At 39.9% G+C, this 21,009-nt stretch overlaps 1 protein-coding gene across 1 annotated transcript; it reads left to right on the top strand.

Annotated features, from left to right (window-relative positions):
- The first annotated feature begins 131 nt into the window (after positions 1–131).
- Positions 132–14,037, top strand: ERH (ERH mRNA splicing and mitosis factor). Its single transcript, XM_055436714.2, has 4 exons — positions 132–279; positions 3,895–3,982; positions 9,650–9,770; positions 13,537–14,037. Exons 1-4 carry the CDS (start codon positions 277–279, stop codon positions 13,637–13,639), a joined length of 315 nt encoding a protein of 104 aa, XP_055292689.1. The 5' UTR covers positions 132–276; the 3' UTR covers positions 13,640–14,037.
- The last annotated feature ends 6,972 nt before the right edge of the window (positions 14,038–21,009 follow it).

Genomic DNA, 21,009 nt, shown 5'->3' on the forward strand with positions numbered 1-21,009 from the left:
CCGAAGATCGTGTTTCGAAAAAAGTGCTTCTTTTTCAAGTTCCGATACGTTCCCTGTGTGCTTCCTTTCCCTTATCCAAGATGGCTGACACAGAGTCACTCCCTGCTCTAGCTGCCGGAAATCTGTGAGCCTCTATGATCCGAAAGGTTCTTTCGCGGTGCGCCTCTGACGACTTCCGGAGGCTCCTCTCGCGGGGATTGGCTGTTGGCGGCGTTGCGGGTAAGCTCGTGTGCGGCGGCGGAGTCGGCATCGGCTGCAGCGGGAGACTTTGGCGCGATGGTGAGATAGGCCTAACCGGCTCCCCGAACCCCCAACCCCCCCGGGGCGACCCCCGCCCATACATCTCCCCACCCCAGCGCGAGCGTGCTGCTGCTCGACCCTCCGGCTTGTGGGTCGACCCTTCTTCCCGCCGCGGAGACACTGGGCCTGGCGCTAGGCCCCGGATCCCGGGTCCGCCCCGCGGTTGCGCGCCCGCCTGCTGGCTCGGGCGAGGCGTGCGTTGCAGGGGTTGCTCTTTCTTTCGACTGCTGCTTGATAGAAACAGGCGTGGGGGTGCTGCCCTTTCCCTTCAAGCGCCCCAGCCTACTGTAGGAACAATGGCCGAGGGATGTCTGAGAATCCCGTCCCGAAGCTGACAGATTGAATCTACTGCATCCCCCCTGTGGGCTGAGAGGGAACATCTTTGCTTTGTAGCCTGCTTTTCCGACCATATTCCCTTTTGTTTTTCTGGGCCCTGCCTTTTTTGAAAAAATACATTTTCCCTCTTTTCTAAGACCTTTAGGGGCCGATTTGGTCCCCCCCTCCCCCCCGCCCCGGCCATCCATCCTGTTCTTATCTTTATTTGTAGTCTCGGGTCTGGAAGCTGAAAAGATAGATTCAGCTCAGGGTCCACTTTCCTTAGAATCTGAGTGGAATGGGTGGGAAGGGTTGTTTCTTGGCTTGTGTGTCCGTGTGTTGTAATCTGCAAAAAGGAGATGCTCACGAGGATTCAAAGGAATCGTGGTTGCTTCCACACTTCAATTTTAGTTTTCTGGTTGCTGAAGATTAATAGATCATGCAGCTATTGTTAACAAGGAACTTTTTTAGGTCGTAGTTTTCTGGATTGAGATAGGTCAGTGTTTGACCCAACATAGTCTCCCAAGGAGGACTGGAAATTAGGAGATTGGGTTTCCAGTTCCTGTTTTAACTAGCAGTATGACCTTGAGCAAGTCATTTCACTTCGGAGGTGTTTCCTTCTTTCTCTGCCTTTATTTGGTATTATTTTAAAATTCTTAGTTTAAAATCTGGGGCTATGACAGCAGTTATATCCCCATTATCATTAGAACACTTCATTATCATTGAGCAATTATCAGTGATAATTCTTTATCATTTCGTGTAGAATTGAAAATTGGAGTTTGTATTTAAAGTGAATACAGGTTCAGAAGTCTTAAATATTGGTTAATTTATTTCCTTTTATTTTTCCTTTCTTTATTGGTAGTTTGAGAGATGCATTTAAAACTCAAGAACCAATTGTTTGTAGTATTTCTGTAACAGAATGACTGACTATTCTTAGGGTTCATATTTGTGAGACTTTAAAAATAGATTAACAGATTAACTCTTCATTAGAGTGAATCATAACTGCTTGGTAAACAGAGAATAGGATATTATTAAGGTAATTCTGCATAACTTTTTTTTCGTGATTTAGGTTTCACAGTGTTATTTTTCTGTTGTGGCAAGTAGCAATAGATATATATATATTCCTGTATGTACTTATATTTTTATTGCTTATTTGTTACTGGTCATTCCCCTAAGAAAGAGTAACCTAAGGAATGCCGGACCAAATATGTTCAGAAGAAGGAAAAATCTGATAATTTTGTTTACAGTTTTGTAAATTTAGTCACTCCTTGTTCCTAATTTTAAGCCTTGTCTTTGGGCAGTAAGTATTAAGAATAGTAAACTTTCTTCAGGTTCACTTTAAGGGTAAATATTAAAAGCAGCACACTGTATAGCCATTTTCATATCTTTACTCTTAAGTGAATTGGTCCTTTACGTCTTATTAGAATAAGAAGAAAATTAATGTAGTAGCAACTGGTCTGGCTAGTATGTGGGACAGGTCCTTTTACCGGAATGTTAGTATCGGTTCTATAAAGTTATTTGCTTCTCAGCGTATGAGCCATTGAAAAATATTGGTGGTTTTTAAATAACCAGTAATCTAACATTCTGTTTCTCTGACTTTTGATCACTATTTAAGAAAGGCCTTGGCTGTGTTCAGGTCTCTAGGTAAGAATTACTTTTCATCTCTTGTCATCAAGTTCTATCTCAGATCCTCTCAAACTTTTAATCAGAATGACTCACTTCTTGATGGAGAGGGAGGAGTATGATCAATTCCTTTGTTTTTCACATTGCATTCAAAGTACTGTTTGGCTGGGGCAGTGCTTATTCAGAAACTCTACACATCAGCTATTTCAGTTGCAGTTTGTTAGTCATTAAAAAGTTGATCATTTCAGAACATTTGGTTCCTGTCCTTAAGAGGTTTGTTTGTTTTTTATTAAAAACTAGTACAGTACTCTTGCCTGGAAAATCCCATGGACAGAGGAACCTGGAAGGCTGCAGTTCATGGGGTCTCTGAGGGTCGGACACGACTGAGCAACTTCACTTCACTTTTCACTTTCATGCATTAGAGAAGGCAATGGCAACCCACTCCAGTGTTCTTGCCTGGAGAATCCCAGGGACAGGGGACCCTGGTGGGCTTCTGTCTATGGGGTCACACAGAGTCGGACACGACTGAAGTGACACAGCAGCAGCAGCAGTACAGCAGAGGAGAAGAATATGTTGTTCATTCGCTCAGTCGTGTCCAACTCTTTGAAACACCAGGCTTCCCTGTCCTTCACCATCTCCCGAAGATTATAAATAGTTTGATTTAGCATTGGGTTTACAGTGAGGTTACATTATATTTGAATTTAGTGAACCTTACACACTTGGCAAAAAAAACCAGAAGGGGTTATACTTTCAACAGACCAATGTTCTGGAGATATTTTTAGTTGTCACACGTTGGGAGGAGAATGTGGGAGTGCAGTATTTACTGGGAATAGGCTAGGAATACTGCCATCCTTCAGTGCAGCCCCTGCAACAAGGCATCTTCCAGCCCCTGATGCAGTCGTGCCAGAGTTGAGAAACCCTGAAATAGACCCACAAACAAAAGCATGCTCCACAACGAGGGTGAGATGGAAGACGAAAGGATCTGCTGTTCTTTAGGCGTATTCACATTTCCTGTGCCATCATTCTCTGGCTATTTTGTGATTCTAGTGCTTAAAAGTACAATATTTTGGTATAACACAGCCCCTTATGGTGAGTCACCTACTGGGTGAATAATTTAATGGGTTTTCTAGGGTAATGTTAATTGTGTATACTAATTTTATATTGCCAGTGTGATTTCACTGTAGTGCTAAAGTTAGAAAAAAACATTGATAAAGTGCTTGTAATCATTATAGTGTTTTTCTTTTTTTCTCCTTTCATCAACCCATATCAGTTTTCATTAGGAACCTAATGGGATTAGAGTGACCAATGGAGATAGAACACCTAAGCAGGTTTATAATCTGGCTGGGAAGAAAGGTGCAAAAGAGAAAAAACAGTACAAGGTAGTTTATGCTGATAACCTAACAGGCAGTAAGTGCAATAAGAGTCTGAGACAGCAGTTGTTAAGGACTGGGAGACTAAGAGACCTTACAGAAAAGTTGTGAATCCAGCTTCTAGCGCTGCACTTGGGCAGAGGCATCAATATTGCAGAAAGAACACCCTGACTAATAGTGTTTTAATAAATAACCAACGATAATTTGTGTGGTGAATGGAGATTTCATCCCATACTATGAATTTCTCAAATAGAAACTTATATTGAAATCACTTTTCCCTCTGCAGTCTCACACCATCTTGCTGGTACAGCCTACCAAGAGGCCAGAAGGCAGAACTTACGCTGACTATGAATCTGTGAATGAGTGTATGGAAGGTGAGTTTAAACACTATAATCAAGGGGTAGACATCCTTGACTTTGTTTTGGGGGAGGTGAGGGGTTGGGGGCTGGAGGTGGGATGGGCTATAGAGGCTCCTGGCTCCCACGCTAGCTAGCATCCACACCAGCTGGTCCACGCTTGATCCGAGGGTGAGAGTGGTAAGTGCTAAGACTTTTTGGGTGTCTACCCTGACATTCACTATTATGTTGACTTTTTAGAATCAAGCTCATATATATATAGTGACTTTCCCAGGCCTCTGCTTGTTTTGTAAATATTCTTTATTTGTTATACGTTATTTTTACTGTGCTGTGTAAATATTTTACAGGTATCCCTTATATAGTCTAGTTAAACTCAATAGAGTTATTAAGACAGGCTTGAGAAACCTAATAGTACCTACACAACCTGATAGTCTAATTACTAAACAAACATTAAAAGCTAAGGTTACAGTCCATCAGAATGTTAAGAAATAAAAAATTAGTTCAGTGAATAAAGGCAAATGGAACCAAATCAGTATAATTTATTGTACATTTGATAAGCTAGCACCACCCTGAAGGGAAGTAGTAACCCTCAATAAACCATTAGATGAGAGCATATAGATTGGATCATCACAAACTGGATTCATCCTTATGTCCTTTCATCACACCATTAGATCATTACATCCAGTGAACCACTTGTGTGCACCCTGCACCCTTTCTAGCAAATTGCACATTCTTCACCTCTTCCTGTAAAGATTTTATAGGAATATAAAATTTGCTGCTGGCATGTCCCTGGAATTGTTGATTGCTGCTGCTAAGTCACTTCAGTCGTGTCCAACTCTGTGTGACCCCGTAGACGGCAGCCCACCAGGCTCCCCCGTCCCTGGGATTCTCCAGGCAAGAACACTGGAGTGGGTTGCCATTTCCTTCTCCAATGTGTGAAAGTGAAAAGTGAGAGTGAAGTTGCTCAGTCATGTCTGACTCGTAGCGACCCCATGGACTGCAGCCTACCAGGCTCCTCCATCCATGGGATTTTCTAGACAAGAGTACTGGAGTGGCTTGCCATTGCCTTCTCCGGAATTGTTGATTATCTGAAGCTAATTGGATTAGGCTTAAAAATCTCTTCTTAAAACCAATGGTGGATAGACTTCCGGGGGGACAAAAAGCTACTCATAATCAGATGGCTCCTCAGATTCTATTCTAATCTTTAAAGACAAGCAAAGCTTGTATTCTTTTCTTTTCTCAAGTTCCTTCCTCAGCTGATAACCTTACTTGCCATTAAGGTAGACTTCGTGCACACACTCTGCTGCTGCTGCTAAGTCACTTCAATCGTGTCCGACTCTGTGTGACCCCATAGACGGCAGCCCACCAGGCTCCCCTGTCCCTGGGATTCTCCAGGCAAGAACACTGGCGTGGGTTGCCATTTCCTTCTCCAGTGCATGAAAGTGAAAAGTGAAAGTGAATTCGCTCAGTCGTGTCCAACTCTTAGCGACCCCATGGACTGCAGCCTACCAGGCTTCTCCATCCATGGGTTTTCCAGGCAAGAGTACTGGAGTGGGGTGCCCTTGCTTTCTCTGGCACACACTCTAGATTGTTGCTTTATCTATATTATCATGTTTGGCCTTTGATTCTGCAATACTCTTTACTAACCTTTGCTGATTTTAGGAAAGTCTAACCAGTCCATTCTAAAGGAGATCAATCCTGGGTGTTCATTGGAAGGACTGATGCTAAAGCTGAAACTGCAATACTTTGGCCACCTCATGTGACGAGTTGACTCACTGGAAAAGACTCTGATGCTGGGAAAGGTTGGGGGCGGGAGGAGAAGGGGATGACAGAGAATGAGATGGCTGGATGGCGTCACTGACTCTGTGGACATGAGTTTGAGTGAACTCTGGGAGTTGGTGATGGACAGGGAGGCCTGGCGTGCTGTGATTCATGGGGTCACAGAGAGTCAGACATGACTGAGCGACTGAACTGAACTGAACTTTAAAAAAAAAGCAACAACAATTAATACTCTTAATTTCTAGAGCAGGTTTAGGCTTAAAGAAAAATTGAACAGAAAGTTCAGAGGGTTCCCATGTACTTCTCCCTATCCCCAGTTTCCCCTATTAATGACACCTTCCCTGGTAGTCCAGTGGTTAAGACTGCTTCCAATGCAGAGGGCTCAGGTTCCCCTGGTCAGGGAACTAAGGTCCTGCATGCCACACACACCCCTTCCCCCAAAAATAAAAGATAGAATATGAGGTATGGTACATTTGTTACAGTTGATGAAGCAGAATACAGTCCATAGTTTAATTTGGGATTCATTCTTTGTGTTGTGCAGTGCTGTGGGTGTTGCCAAATGTGTAATGTCATGTATTCACCATTACAGTATCTTACTGTAATGTTGAGAATATTCTCACTGCCCTAAAAATCCCCTGTGTCCCCTAATCATCCCTCTTCACCTCACTCCCTGCCCCCCTGGCAACCACTGGTCTCTTTGCTGCCTCCATTGTTTTCCCTTTTTCCAGAATGTCATAGATTTGGAATGATTGACATGTAGCTCTTTGCAGACCAGCTTCTTTCACTTAGCAATGTGTTTACGTTTCTTCCATGCTTTTTTGTGGCTTTCTAGCTCTTTTTTTCTTTTTAAATTAGAAATGGTGGTTTATTTTCCATTTTAAAAGTTAACATGGGAATACTGGAATCAGTTCTCATACAGTGGTTGCCAAATGGTAATTTTCTTACTTTCTTATTTTTCTTTGTTGTAGTAGTTAATATTCACCTGGAATACAGAGCTTTCCCTCCCCTCATCCCTTTTTTAAAATTAATAGATTTAGGTTTTTTGGAGAAGGAAATGGCAACCCACTCCAATGTTCTTGCCTGGAGAATCCCAGGGATGGCGGGGCCTGGTGGGCTGCCATCTATGGGGTCGCACAGAGTTGGACACGACTGAAGCGACTTAGCAGCAGCAGCAGAGTAGTTTTGGGTTTACAGGAAAATTGATTGGAAAGTATAGTTCTGTCATAACCCCTGCTTCGCCCCCTCCCAGTTTTCCCGATTATTTACGTCCTGTATTAGTGTGGTACGTTTGTTAGAACTGTAGAATGTACTGCTACATTATTAACTAAAGTTTAGTTTGCATTAATGTTCACTCTCTGCTTTGAGCATTCTATGGGTTTTGACATGTGCAACGACATTATCGAACATTTAATACCATGAAAATCCCCTGTGCTCCACCTGCTCACCCATCTCTCCCCTAGACAGCAACCACTGATCTTTTTAATGTCTTCATAGTTTCATCATTTCCAGAATATTGTATGGTTGAAATTATAGTGTGTAGCCTTTTCAGATCAGCTCTTTCACTTCCCTTCAGTCACTCAGTCGTGTGTGACTCTCTGCGACCCCAGGGACTGCAGCACACCAGGCCTCCCTGTCCATCACCAACTCCCGGAGTCTACTCAAACTCATGTCCATTGCGTTGGTGATGCCATCCAGCCATCTCATCCTCTGTCGTGGGCTTTTAAGATGTCTCCATGTCTTTCACGGCCTGATAGCTCACTTCATTTTGTTGTTGAATAATACTCCATTGTATGGGTGTAACACAGTTTGGTTACCTGTTGAAGGATATCTTGGTTGCTTACGGGTTTTGTCAGTGCATAAGCTGCTATGCACATTCCTGTGTAGGTTTTTGTGTGGACCTAAGATTCTGGCTCCTTTCGGAAAGTACAGAGGAGTGTGATTGTTGGATCATATGGTAAGACTGTATTTAGCTTTGTAAGAAACAGACAAGCTGTCTTCACATGTGGCTGTATCACTTTGCATTCCCTGCAGTAATGAATGAGAGTTCCTGTGGCAGCATTTGGTGTTGTCAGTGTTTTGAATTTTTTGCCATCCTAATAGATATATAAGTGATGCCTCATTTCAGTTTGCAATTTCCTCATGGCATGATGTTGAGCATCTTTTCATAATGTGTATTTTCCTTCTGTATATCTTCTCTGTTGAGGTGTCCACATCTTTTGCCTGTTTTTTAATTGAGTTGTTTTCCCGCTGTTGAGTTTTAGTTGTTTGTGTATTTTTTATAATAGTTCTTTATCTTAGTGGTCCCCAACCATTTTGGTACCAGGAACCAGTTTCATGGAAGACAGTTTTTCCATGGACCATGGGGGGTTGGGTGTGTGTGTGGTTTTGGGATGATTTGAGGGCATTGCATTTATTGTGCACTTTATTTCTATTATTATTGTTATAGCAGCTCTACCTCAAATCATCAGGCATTCGATCCCAGAGGTTGGGGACCCCTGTTTTATCAGATACATGTTTTGCAAAGATTTTCTTCTAGTCTGTGGCTTTTCACTTTCTTTGATATAGTATCCTTTGAAGTACAAAAGGCTTAAATTTTGATGAAGTCCAGCCTATAAGAAGCTTATCCAAAGTCACAAAGATTTGTGCCTACATTTTCTTCCAAAATTTTTGTAATTCTGACTTACATTTAAGTTTCTTGGCCATTGTGAGTGACTGTTTATATGTGGTGTGAGAGGGGTCCAAGTTTCTTCTTTTGCATATTAATGCACAGTTGTCCTAGCACCCTTTGGTGATAAAATACTCTTTCTCTATTGATTTGTCTTGGTATTCTTTTGGAAAAACAGTTGACCATAAATATGAGGGTTTATTTGTAGACTCCTGTTTCTATTCCATTAGTCTGCATGCCTGTCTTCATGAATAAGCAGTACCACACTGTTTTGATTACAGTTTTGTAGTTTTGTGATGAGTTCTGGAATGAGGAAATGTAAGTCTGTCTTCCAACTTTGTTATTTTTCAAGATTTTTGTGGCTGTCCCGGACCCCTGTATTTCTGTGTCAAGTTTAGGATCATTGTCAGTTTCTAGAGAAGTACCTCAGGTTTTGACATGGATTGTTGAATCTAGATCATTTGAGGGAGTATTTAAGTCACCCAGTCCATGAACTTGAGATAGCATTCTGTTTATTTAAATCTTTACTGTCAGTGAAGTTTTCAGTGTGTCTTATGTCTTTTTTATTGAATTTATTTGTTTTCTATTCTTTTTTGATGTTGTTCATTTCATTTTCAATGTTTTTATTGTAGGGGTCTAGAAATGTAATTGATTTTTGAATATTGATTTTACATCATACAGTCTTACCACCCTGATTTATTAGTTCTAATAGTTTGTGTTTTGTAGTTTCCTTAAGATATTCTGTATACAATTCTGTATACGTTTATAGAGATAGATACACTTCTTCCATTCCAGTGTGAAGGCCGGTGATTTCTTTTCCTTGCAAAATCACCCTTACTGGAGCTTCCAGTGCAGTGTTGAACATGACACAAGTGACAGGAGCAGGTATTCTAGTCTGAATGGGAAGCATTGTCTTTTGCCACTAAGTATGATGGTAGCTATGGGTTAGTGCCACAGTGAATTAATTTTCCTGGCTTTTATTTCCTTTCCATTCACCCTTTCTATTCAGGAACTCATAAGTGATATTTCTGATCACAGTGTAGTGAACCAAGCTTTATTAAGATAGCTTTTGATAACTCTGTGGTTGCTATTACTTTTTATTAGGAAATTTATGAAATCCATTTGGAGGTACACAAAGACTTAATATACAGGGTAGGACAAAGTATTGTGATATAAGCGCATAACACTACTCATACCTAAAGTTCATACAATTGTAAGATCTTGGTTTTCCCCTCTCTTAGGTGTTTGTAAAATGTATGAAGAACATCTGAAGAGAATGAATCCCAACAGCCCCTCTATCACATACGATATCAGTCAGTTGTTTGATTTTATTGATGACCTGGCAGACCTCAGCTGCCTTGTGTAAGTATTAGCCACCATATCTCTTAAATTGTGTTTTTACCTTGTTTGTTTGACGTGATATATGCTATTAGGAGCTCACTCTGCATGACACAGATCTTTGTGTTTTGCCTGTGATGTAGTAATTAATATTTCTTCTACACGTAGCTCATACATTGTCAACATAAAGCTGAAGGCAGAAGAAAATCTTATGAATTTTGCTAATCGATGCAGTTAGTGTGCATCCTCCTTGAACCGAGAACTTTGTTTCTTAAACTAAATAATCTTTTACTTAGTTTTTCCCCCAATTATAGTCTTTATCCTAAAGCAATTAACTTTAAATTAAAACTAAGATTCTGTTTTCATGATTTTTTAAAAATATACGTAAGACTGAAATAGAATTTAATTTTAATTCCACTTTAACGTTGATTATGTGTATTTTGGTATGTTAGAATGAGTTTGTTTTTTTGACACTTACCTTTTCTATTCTCCGAGTTTTGTCAAATTAAATTTTTTCCCTAAAATTATGCTTATTATAATTTATATCAGTAATTACTTATCACCACTGTTACCAAGGAGCATGTGAGTCTGTAATACTTCATCTTCTCGGCATTGTTGGAAAGACCAAGTGTTAGGTACAGCAAATGTTACAGAGGAAAATGGAAGTACCTTATAATGAGAGCTTCAGTCACCAGGCATATTTATTATGTGTCAGACACTATGCTATAAGAAAAAAACATTTTTCGGTCTCAGAGGCACTTCCTGTTTCAGCACTGGAACCAAGCCTGGGCTTGCTGTCTCACAAAAGATCCAGGTGAAAATAAGCATTTCTTTGGAATTTTTGAGTTCAGTTTTCTTCACCTCTTCATTGTGGTTCAGTTATAGTCATTTTACTTTGCTCACTCAGAGTATTTAAGTGATCCAGTTCTGGTCTTTAATGAAATGTGTTTATAATGTGTGATAATTTTATTATGATTATTTTGATATAAAAACTGAAAACTATTGAGGCCAATAGAGCTGTATATATATCATGCTGTGTTGGTTTGTAATGTTTATAGTTGATGTGTTTATTGCCTGACACACAGAAAGAGACACATACATGTTCATATAACATATTTATTGAGTGCCAGTTATGTACCATATGTGTTCCAAGGCACTGAGGATTGCACAGTGAATAAATCAGTCTAAAATGAAGCCTGTGAAGCTGCAGAAGAGTAAGTGGAGGGCGAGGAGAGTAGAGGGAGATGAATTTGGTGGACCAGCCAGTTCAAAAGAACTGATACTTCATATTTTTGGTAGAGCAAATGAATGAGGACTGAGAATTGAAATTTGGTATGGCCCTGTGGAAGTCTTTGATGATTTCCAAAGCAGTTTTGGTAGAGTGAAATGAAAGTGTGAAAGTATTAGTTGCTCAGTAGTGTCCAACTCTTTGCAACCCCATGAGATGTAGCCCATCAGGCTACATAGAATTCTCCAGGCAAGAGTACTGGAATGGGTTGCCATTCCCTTCTCCAGAGGATCTCTCCGACCCAGGGATTGAACCCAGGTCTCTCTCATTACAGGCAGATTCTTTACTGTGTGAGCCATGTAGGAAGCCCTAGAGTGACAGTAGTAAAATCTTTATATATTCCAGTGAGTTAGTAAGAAGAGAGGAATTGTAGGCTGCCAACACAGACAACTTTTTTGTAGAATTTGGCTCAAAAGGAGGGGAGGGAAATGGGGTTATAGCTAGAGGAAAAAAATGCTTTTTTTCCCCCTTTAATTTTGTTTTTCAGGTGAGAAAAATAATGGTATGTTGGCAGGCTAATGTGATGTAGTAGAGGGAGAAATTGATGGCTTTAGATAGGATCTTAGACAATCCATTAATAGTAAAGTAGGAAAGGCAGGCAGATGTGGTAGAAGCTTGGGGAGGTTTTCTAATTGCTTTAGTTACTTCAGGAAAATAGAAAGGAGGACACCATTTGGAATTAAGGGTGAGGGAGGAAGTGTTGGAGGTTGTGAAAGGAGGTGAGAAATCTAGGAGGGTGAAGGTATTAGGGGATGTGATTTAACAGGCACTTGATATGAATATAAAATTAAAATAGTCATGTAGTAATTGTATTTTCCTAGTCACTCTTAATCTGAAGAGTTACAGTGAGTTTACTTTTTAGATTATTTCTCACTATAACAAAAGGACGTTAGTAAAAAGCCAAATGTTCTGTAAAAGTAGACCCCATTCTGACCTTACCACTCAGGGGAAGACTTTGATAATGGTGTAAAGCATTCCTACTTCAGAGTTTGTTTCTCTTCACAGATTGGATTGTAGCTCAGTGAAGCCCTGGAGGAGTGGGTGAGAGGGAGGCAATATGTGTATACATATAGGGGACTCCTTTTGTTGTGCAGCAGAAACGAACACAACATTGTAAAGCAGTTAAACTCCACCCCCCCCCCCCAAAAAAAAAATAAAAATGGATCATAGGATTCTAGCTCAGTGGTTCAGACAATAAGAACTCTGGTCAGGAGTGTTTTAAGCTTTTACTCCTTGCCTGAAGTCACTTAGCTAATAAGTTGCTGCACTGTTTTGAGCCTTGGTTTCCTCCTTTATTAAAAAGGGGTAATAATTGTATCTACTCACAGAGTTGTAAATAGGATTCAGTTGATTCTGATGAGTGCCCAAAGCAATACCTGGCAGTTGGCAACTTCTTTATAGGCTTCTCTGGTGGCTCAGATGGTAAAGAATCTGCCTGCAGTGCTGGAGATTCAGCTTTGACCCCCTAAAGAAGGAAATGACTACCCACTCAAGTATTCTTGCCTGGAGAATCCCATGAACAGAGGAGCTTGGTGGGCTACAGTCCATGGGGTCGCAAAGAGTCAGACACAACTGAGCAGCGATTAACACTTCTGCTTTTAATACTTAGAGGTATTTACTGCCATTTGTAGTTATACGTATATAATTTTTTTGCTGAGAACCTAAAAAATGATAGTGCACATTGCCTTGAAACACTGTGATGTTCTTTGTATTTCTGTGATCTCTGCTTGCTTATTATCTTTTATTATAGTATAGCTTTAGGTTTTTTTACTCTAAAAAATGAATTTATTGCTTAACCAGCAGTCTAGCTGGTTGTAGTTGTTCAGTTGTAGTTCAGTGGAATATTTCTGTTTTTTGTCCTCTAAACATACCTTGAGTGAGTTGTCTATTAAGTGATGCATTGTACTCCAAAAACCCTGGAATCCTGTTAGAGTTTCATTGCTGATGTTACTCCTTGTACTCCAGACTCTTCTCAGCTTCTAGCATTGTTGATTAAAAAGCAAATCCTGAAATACTGGATGTATATAAAATTTTCCTTCTCTTAATACTTTCCAGGGGAGAAATCTTTGTGGCAGAAACATATTTTTAAAGGTCTTCTTCTTTTTTTTTTTAAGTTGATTCAAAGTAAATATAGTAAATCTAAAGTTTTTGTTAGTTTTTTAATCATTGAAGGGACCATAAGAATAGTTAACTATGTAGGAGAAGGAACGCATGGTTTCTGGGCACATTCTGTCAAGAAGTAGGTGTGTAACACACTGAGCATGTAACTTAAGATCTTTAGACCTCAGTTCCTTTTTCTGCTGTGAGATTGTACTAGATGATCTAAACTTCTTACTGCATAACATTCAACAGTTATGTAATCAGCTGTTTTACGTTTTCATTATAATCATGTATGAACATGTGCACATCTGTGCCATTCTAGAACAGTTAACAATTTCCAGTTTTAAACACATGACGGTATTTGACCATTGTAATTTTGCTTATTATTCTTCTGTTCCTCAGTTACCGAGCTGATACCCAGACATACCAGCCTTATAACAAAGATTGGATTAAAGAGAAGATCTACGTGCTTCTTCGTCGACAGGCCCAACAGGCTGGGAAATAGTTGAGTTTGGCAGCATTAGGGGGACGGGGGTGGGCTTGGAACACAGGTGTGTGCAGCGTGCTGTAGTGGAAGTTTTGTATTATAGTTATCCTGTTCCCATTTTGGTATACCCTAGCCAGCATTGAATGTATTAGATACAATGTGATGATCTTGTTCAATCTGAAAACCCCTTTGCCCCCTCCCCCCCTTTTTTTTTACTTAAACATTTTTATGATGATTTAGATAGAAGTTGGTTTTTGTCAGTTAACGTTGGTTCCAGTCCCTCAAACTGTTCATACCTGCTTTATAACATCCATTGTACTAATCCTCTTTCAAATTGGGTGGGGAGTGGGGCACAGTTTAGTTACGTCCTCAAGATAAAGTCTTGGTGAAAAACAAATAAATGTTCTTTAGTTATATTTTTCCCCCTGAGTGATTTTTTTCCCCCTTTTTTTGTGTCTCTGATCTGAATTGGGTATTCTTGCAAAGCATCATCAGTTTCTAAACCAATAGCCTACTGCACGATGAAGTTGAAGAAAGCCTGTATATGTGCTGAATATGTTTTCCTGTGGCTTATATGAAGCTAAAGAGTTTTTACCTCATTTTTCCTAGTTTTTCTGTCTTGTAAGTGAATCTCAGTTGTGTCTCCAAGGTTTACACCTGCTGTTGATGCAAACATGATGGAACGCTTTCTGGTGACATAGTTTATCTGCAGCAGCAACCAGGGTAATTCCATAGCCTTGGTGATGTCCTTTTTCTGGAAGGTCCTTGTGGCTTCTAATAGCCTTCAGCAGTGGAATGCTGATTACCACTCCTATACAAGGGTAAGGGAAAGACCACAGAAAAGTACAGGATCTTGCTTTTAATGTAAAGATTATGGTCACACTGTGACTTGAACATACACTGCATTCGCATCATACCTCCAGTCAAAGTATATGGACATTCCCTGATTCTGCTAGTATCACACTTCACCAGTGGCTAATAATATCTTTACACACTATGAGATGGGCAGTTTTTTTTGGAGGCTTCATGACTGGCCTTATATGCTTGTTTTATGCAGAATGAAATTATATATGTAGCTGTAGTTAATATTTCACTGTGAATCAGCCAATTTTAAAAAATGTTCTCACAGAAAAAGAAATAGATCCAAAAGTAAGTCAGATTGTCCTACTTTTCAGTTGGCCTGTCTAATATAGTGTTATTTCTCTAACAGATACAATCTTGGCTTCATTTCTTTCTTTTTTTTTTTTTTTTTTTTAAAAATGCTCTAGAACACATCTGGAGGGAATGGGATCCCTTGAGTCTCTGATAAAATATGTTTTTTAGTGTTGGACTTACAGAGGAGATAAGATTTTCTAAGGAATGTGAAAGAAAACATCTAGGTTCTAGATGTGGGTGATGAGAGGAAAAAGAAGGTGTGCAGTATTTTGAATCATACTTTATAAAGCTTAAGGAAGAATAGGACTGGAATAAACATGGGGAAATATACATTTAACCATTTCCATTATTACAGAGAAGAGGAACAGAAGTAGGCTTTTTGCATTGTTAAGGTGGAATCTGTGATGAAACTTTTCAGTGGTTTGGTCGAGCTACAGCCACTGTTCCATGTTCTTACAGAATTAGAGTACTGACGGTGTGGCCTTTCTCTAACTACAAGTCGAACAGGTTTGATTTCTGCTTACAGAGTGATGTTTTATACTGCTGCCTAAAGGTGAAACATACCAGAAAAATAAGAAGATCCTGATATTCTGTAATCCACCTGATTTTATATACCTGGAAATTTCTAAAATAGTTCTTGACAATGCTACTTGCTTCTATTTTTTTAATGTTTGATCTAACACGTCCCACGATTAGAAAGGGGATATTTTAGCAGTCTCACTCAACTTGTATTTCTCTGGCTTTAAATATTTCCAGCAACTCACTAAAATGCCTTGGGTATTTTTGGCATATATGTATATATATATATGGCATGTTTGGATAGGTTATATATCTTACTCCTGTTGTTTGGGGTGAGAATGATGGTAAACTGTTTACTTTCAACAAGGATAAGCAGACAGTTTCTTTCTGTCCTAAAAGTAGACCAGTCTTCGGGTTGGAGGAAAGAGGGCAGGGCATTTCTTAGAGTGAAATCAGTTTCATATCGATATGACCACTTCTTTATCAAATTGTTTTTATTAATTTTTAAGATTGGAATGAAAATCAGTTAATGTATGAAGTGTTTAATAAACATTACTACATTAATAGGGGTACTTAGAATCGGGACTATATATGTATGTGTTAAGTTTGATCATCACTTAGGCATAGCATTTACTGCTTGGGAAACATTTTTATATATATCTTATTTAATCATCATAGCAACCCTTTGAGATAGGAAATAATTATTCCTTTATTAATGGTGAAAAAAATAGGTTCACATTGGCTCAGATCACTTTGCTAGGTGAAAAAGACATGGTCTTGGGAGGTCCCTGGTGACCTGAGTAATTAGGATTTGATGTTTTTGCTGTGGAGGCCCAGGTTCAATCCCTGGTCCTGGAACTATCCCACATGCTGCACAGCACAACCTACATTAATTAATTGAAAAAGACATGGTCTTAACCTCAAAGATCTTGAAGGGAATATGAGGCCCCCCCAAAATAAATAGATAATGAATCTCTGGTGATTATCAAAGGAACTTTAAAGATAGAAATATTTGGATTCACAAGACCTGAGTAGGTCACATTTTTCACCAGTTTACTCGAAAACATATAGGACAGAAAACAGCTTGCTAACCCAGCATCATCAAGCATTCCTCTTCTATGGGAGTGAGTAGTCCTCATGACAGTTCACACAGCCATTTAAGAATTATCCTCCGCACATACAGACAAGTGGTAGGTCAGGTGAAAGACACAAGACAGGTAAGTGCAAGGACTATCTTGGCTTAAAAGCCTTGTATACAGCAGGAGCCACTCTCCATAAACAATGCTTGTAGGTCGCTGCAAGAGATGTGCCTCTGTTACAAGAGTCACTGCATTTAGAAAAGCAAACTTGTATCTTACCACCAGGTATTTATACCAGTGGAGGCATAAATTACCAATTAGAGGTCGTTTTTACCTTAAGCAGTTTTGCCTAGTAATACATTCCACCATTATTTTTCCTTAGGGACAGAGCTAGAAAGTCGTTCAATTGCTAAGTCGTGTCTTGAGTCTTTGCGACCCCATGGACTGCAGCATGCCAGGCTTACCTGTCCATCACCAACTCCTGGAGCTTGTTCAAGTTCATGTCCATTGAGTCCGTGATGCCGTCCAACCATCTCATACTCTGTTGTCCCCTTCTCCTGCTCTCAATCTTTCCCAGCATCAGGGTCTTTTCCAGTGAGTCAGTTCTTCACATCAGGTGGCCAAAGTATTGAAGCTTTAGCATCAGTCCTTCCAGTGAATATTCAGGGTTGATCTCCTTGCAGTCCAAGGGACTCTCAAGAGTCTTCAACACCACAGTTCAAAAGCATCCGTTGTTTGGTGCTCAGCCTTCTTAATGGTCCAATTCTCACATCCATACATGACTACTGGAAAAACCATAACTTTGACTAGATGGACCTTTGTTGACAAAGTGATGTCTGCTTTTTAATATGCTGTCTAGGTTTGTCATAGCTTTTCTTCCAAGGAGCAAGTGTCTTAATTTCATGGCTTCAGTCACTGTCCACAGTGATTTTGGAGCCCAAGAAAATAAAGTCTGCTAGAAAGTTAACCCAAGGTAAATTTGTGCATAGAGCAAAAAGTTTTGTTAATCCTTTATCCACAAATTCTTAAAAGTGTGAGATGAAGGAGGTAACATTTGAGCTGGATATTGAAGAATGGCTAAACTTTGAAGACGGGAAAATAGGAGTAAAGAGGGAGTAAAGCACTGGGAATATTTGAGGAAAACAAGTAAGCCATTGTGGCTGGAATACTAAGTTTTGGAGAGATGGTATATGGCATAAAGGCCAGGAAAGTTGGTATTGGAGTTCCTTGAACTTGAAGCTCCAGAGTTTATTTCAAAGGCTATGGATAGTCTAAAGGTTTTTAAAGCATAACCTGTCAAATCTTTGCATCATGAGAATTAAATTCACTCTTCTGTGTAGACCAGATTAGAAAACCAGAGAATATAATGTCTCAGAAGCCAAGTCAAGAGAATTTTTCAGTAAAAAGTCTTCACTGGTTTAATATGAAGACAAAAAACAAATTTGCGGGTAAAGAGTAAGGGAAATGGTGAAATATAAGCAGAGAAGGCAAGGTTCATTGGAAACTTGGAAGAAAGAGTGGCAATGTACAATGATCAGTTGGAAGGACACTTTAAAAGGCAATTTGTTCTGTATATAAGTAAAGGAAAAGTCTAAGATTAAATATATATATATAGTAATTAGAGAATTGAGAATTCAGTGCCAGTTGAAATGTATGTTTAGGTGTGCTGGTAGAATGGTTAGAAGAAAAGGTTCCGAGGGTTTGTGTTAGATGATCTCAATCCATTAAATAGGTAAAATTGGTTACCATCTTGGAGAAAGGGAGGAGTAGATACAAGGGCACTGAAGATGGGAAAAGTTTGTAACAGCTATGGGAGGTGAGGGGAGGTTAACATATTTTTAGTAGAATGAATCAGCACATTTTGTGACTTTCACCAGAAGCATTCAACCAATGAGAAAAAGGAGAGAGTTAGATATTGAGTGCTTTCCCCCAGTAATTCCCTCACCCACAGCATTTGTTACAGAGTATCTAGTCTGTTCCAGGACTCCCAGAACAAAGAACAGGTGGTCAGACATAACAAATAGCAGAATGGTAGATTTAGACCCCATCCTACTGTTAATTACATTAAATATAAATAGTCTTAATGCTTCAGTTAAAACACTGGATTAGTAAAGCAAGACAAAACTACATGTTCAACCCAGTTTAAATAAAAAAACAGGGAGTTCCCTGGTGGTCCAATGGTTAGGACTCTGCACTACCACTGCTGGAGGCCCAGTTCAATCCCTGATCGGGAAGCTAAGATCCTGCAAGCCATGTAGTGTAGCCAAAACAAATATTTTATGTGTATGTGTGTGTGTGTGTGTGTGTGTGTATAAAAACAGAGAGAAGTTAAAAAGATGAGGAAAGATTCCATGCAAACACTAAGCATGAGAAACTGACAGATAAAGTATCAGACAAAGCAAGCATCACAATGAGGAATGTTACCAGGCACAAAGAGGGCTGTTTTTATAATTATCACAATAAACTGTGGAAAATTCTGAAAGAGATGGGAATACCATACCACCTGACCTGCCTCTTGAGAAACCTATATGCAGGTCAGGAATCAACAGTTAGGACTGGACATGGAACAACAGACTGGTTCCAAATAGGAAAAGGAGTACATCAAGGCTGTATATTGTCACCCTGCTTATTTAACTTATATGCAGAGTACATCATGAGGAATGCTGGGCTGGAAGAATCACGAACTGGAATCAAGATTGCCGGGAGAAATATCAATAACCTCAGATATGCAGATGAGACCACCCTTATGGCAGAAAGTGAAGAGGAACTAAAAAGCCTCTTGATGAAACTGAAAGAGGAGAGTGAAAAAGTTGCTTGAAGCTCAACATTCAGAATGGCATCTGGTCCCATCACTTCATGGGAAATAGATGGAGAAACAGTGGAAACAGTGTTGAACTTTATTGGGCTCCAAAATCACTGTGGATGCTGATTGCAGCTATGAAATTAAAAGACACTTACTCCTTGGAAGGAAAGTTATGACCAACCTAGATAGCATATTAAAAAGCAGAGACATTACTTTGCTAACAAAGGTCCGTCTAGTCATGGCTATGGTTTTTCCAGTGGTCATGTATGGATGTGAGAGTTGGACTGTGAAGAAGGCTGATCACTGAAGAATTGATGCTTTTGAAGTGTGGTGTTGGAGAAGATTCTTGAGAGTCCCTTGGATTGCAAGGAGATCCAACCAGTCCATTCTAAAGGAGATCAGTCCTGGGTGTTCATTGGAAGGACTGATGCTAAAGCTGAAACTCCAGTACTTTGGCCATCTCATGCAACAAGTTGACTCACTGGAAAAGACTGATTCTGGGAGGGATTGGGGGCAGGAGGAGAAGGGGACGACAGAGAATGAGATGGCTGGATGGCATCACCGACTTGATGGACATGAGTTTGAGTGAACTCCGGGAGTTGGTGATGGACAGGGAGACCTGGCGTGCTGTGATTCATGGGGTTGCAAAGAGTCGGACACGACTTAGCGACTGAACTGAACTGAAATTTACCAAGAGACATAATCTTAAACAGGCACTTAATAACAACTCAAAAATGTGAGATAATTTTTTGGGAGATTCTGTTGTGTTGGCACTACCTCTCTTTCTGAATGTTGCACACCTGAGTTCTTGCACCTAAATGTGCAGATTTAGGTCTGAAATGGACTTTGACATTCCACATTTTTAACAAACTTCTATGTGCCTACACGTTGAGGGGCAAAATATCCTATACCACACTGCTTTCCATGAGATAATGTAGGAACAGTATGAAAAGGCAAAAAGATAGGACACTGAAAGATGAACTCCCCAGCTTGGTAGGTGCCCAGTATGCTACTGGAGATCAGTGGAGGAATAACTCCAGAAAGAAGGAAGAGACAGAGCCGAAGTGAAAACAACACCTGGTTGTGGATGAGACTGGTGATGGAAGTAAACTCCGATGCTTTAAAGAGAAATATTGCATAGGAACCTGGAATGTTAGGTCCACGAATCAAAGCAAATTGGAAGTGGTCAAACAGGAGATGGCTAGAATGAACATGGACATTTTAGGAATCAGTGAACTAAAATGGACTAGAATGGGCGAATTTAATTCAGATGATCATTATATCTACTACTGTGGGCAAGAATCCCTTTGAAGAAAGGGAGTAGCCCTCCTAGTCAACAAAAGAGTCTGAAATGCAGTAGCTGGGGGCAATCTCAAAAACGACAGTATGATCACTGTTCATTTCCAAGGCAAACCATTCAATATCACACCTAATCCAAGTCTATGCCCCAACCACTAATGCCGAAGAAGCTGAAGTTGAATGTGATAACCTACAAGACCTTCTAGAACTAACACCAAAAAAAAGAGATGTTCATTATAGGGGACTGAAATGCAAAAGTAGGAAGTCAAGAGATACCTGGAGTAAGAGGCTAATTTGGCCTTAGAGTACAAAATGAAGCAAGGCAAAGGCTAACAGAGTTTTGCAAGAGAATGCACTGGTCATAGCAAACACCCTCTTTCAACAACACAAGAGATGACTCTCCACATGGACTTCATCAGATGGTCAATACTGTGATCAGATTGATTACATTCTTTGCAGCCGAAGATGGAGAAGCTCTATACAGCCAGCAAAAATGAGACAGGGATCTGATTGTGGCTCAGATTATGAACTCC

The sequence above is a fragment of the Moschus berezovskii genome, chromosome 9 (assembly GCF_049115385.1).
Source record: "Moschus berezovskii isolate FMDL1 chromosome 9, NW_MosBer_1.0, whole genome shotgun sequence".
Taxonomy (NCBI): Eukaryota; Metazoa; Chordata; class Mammalia; order Artiodactyla; family Moschidae; genus Moschus; species Moschus berezovskii.

Bases quoted from the DNA above. Each gene is read 5' to 3' on its own strand.
- ERH (XM_055436714.2), top strand. The intron at 3,983-9,649 runs GTGAGTTTAAAC...CCCCTCTCTTAG, and splicing joins TGTGAATGAGTGTATGGAAG to GTGTTTGTAAAATGTATGAA. The intron at 9,771-13,536 runs GTAAGTATTAGC...TCTGTTCCTCAG, and splicing joins GCAGACCTCAGCTGCCTTGT to TTACCGAGCTGATACCCAGA.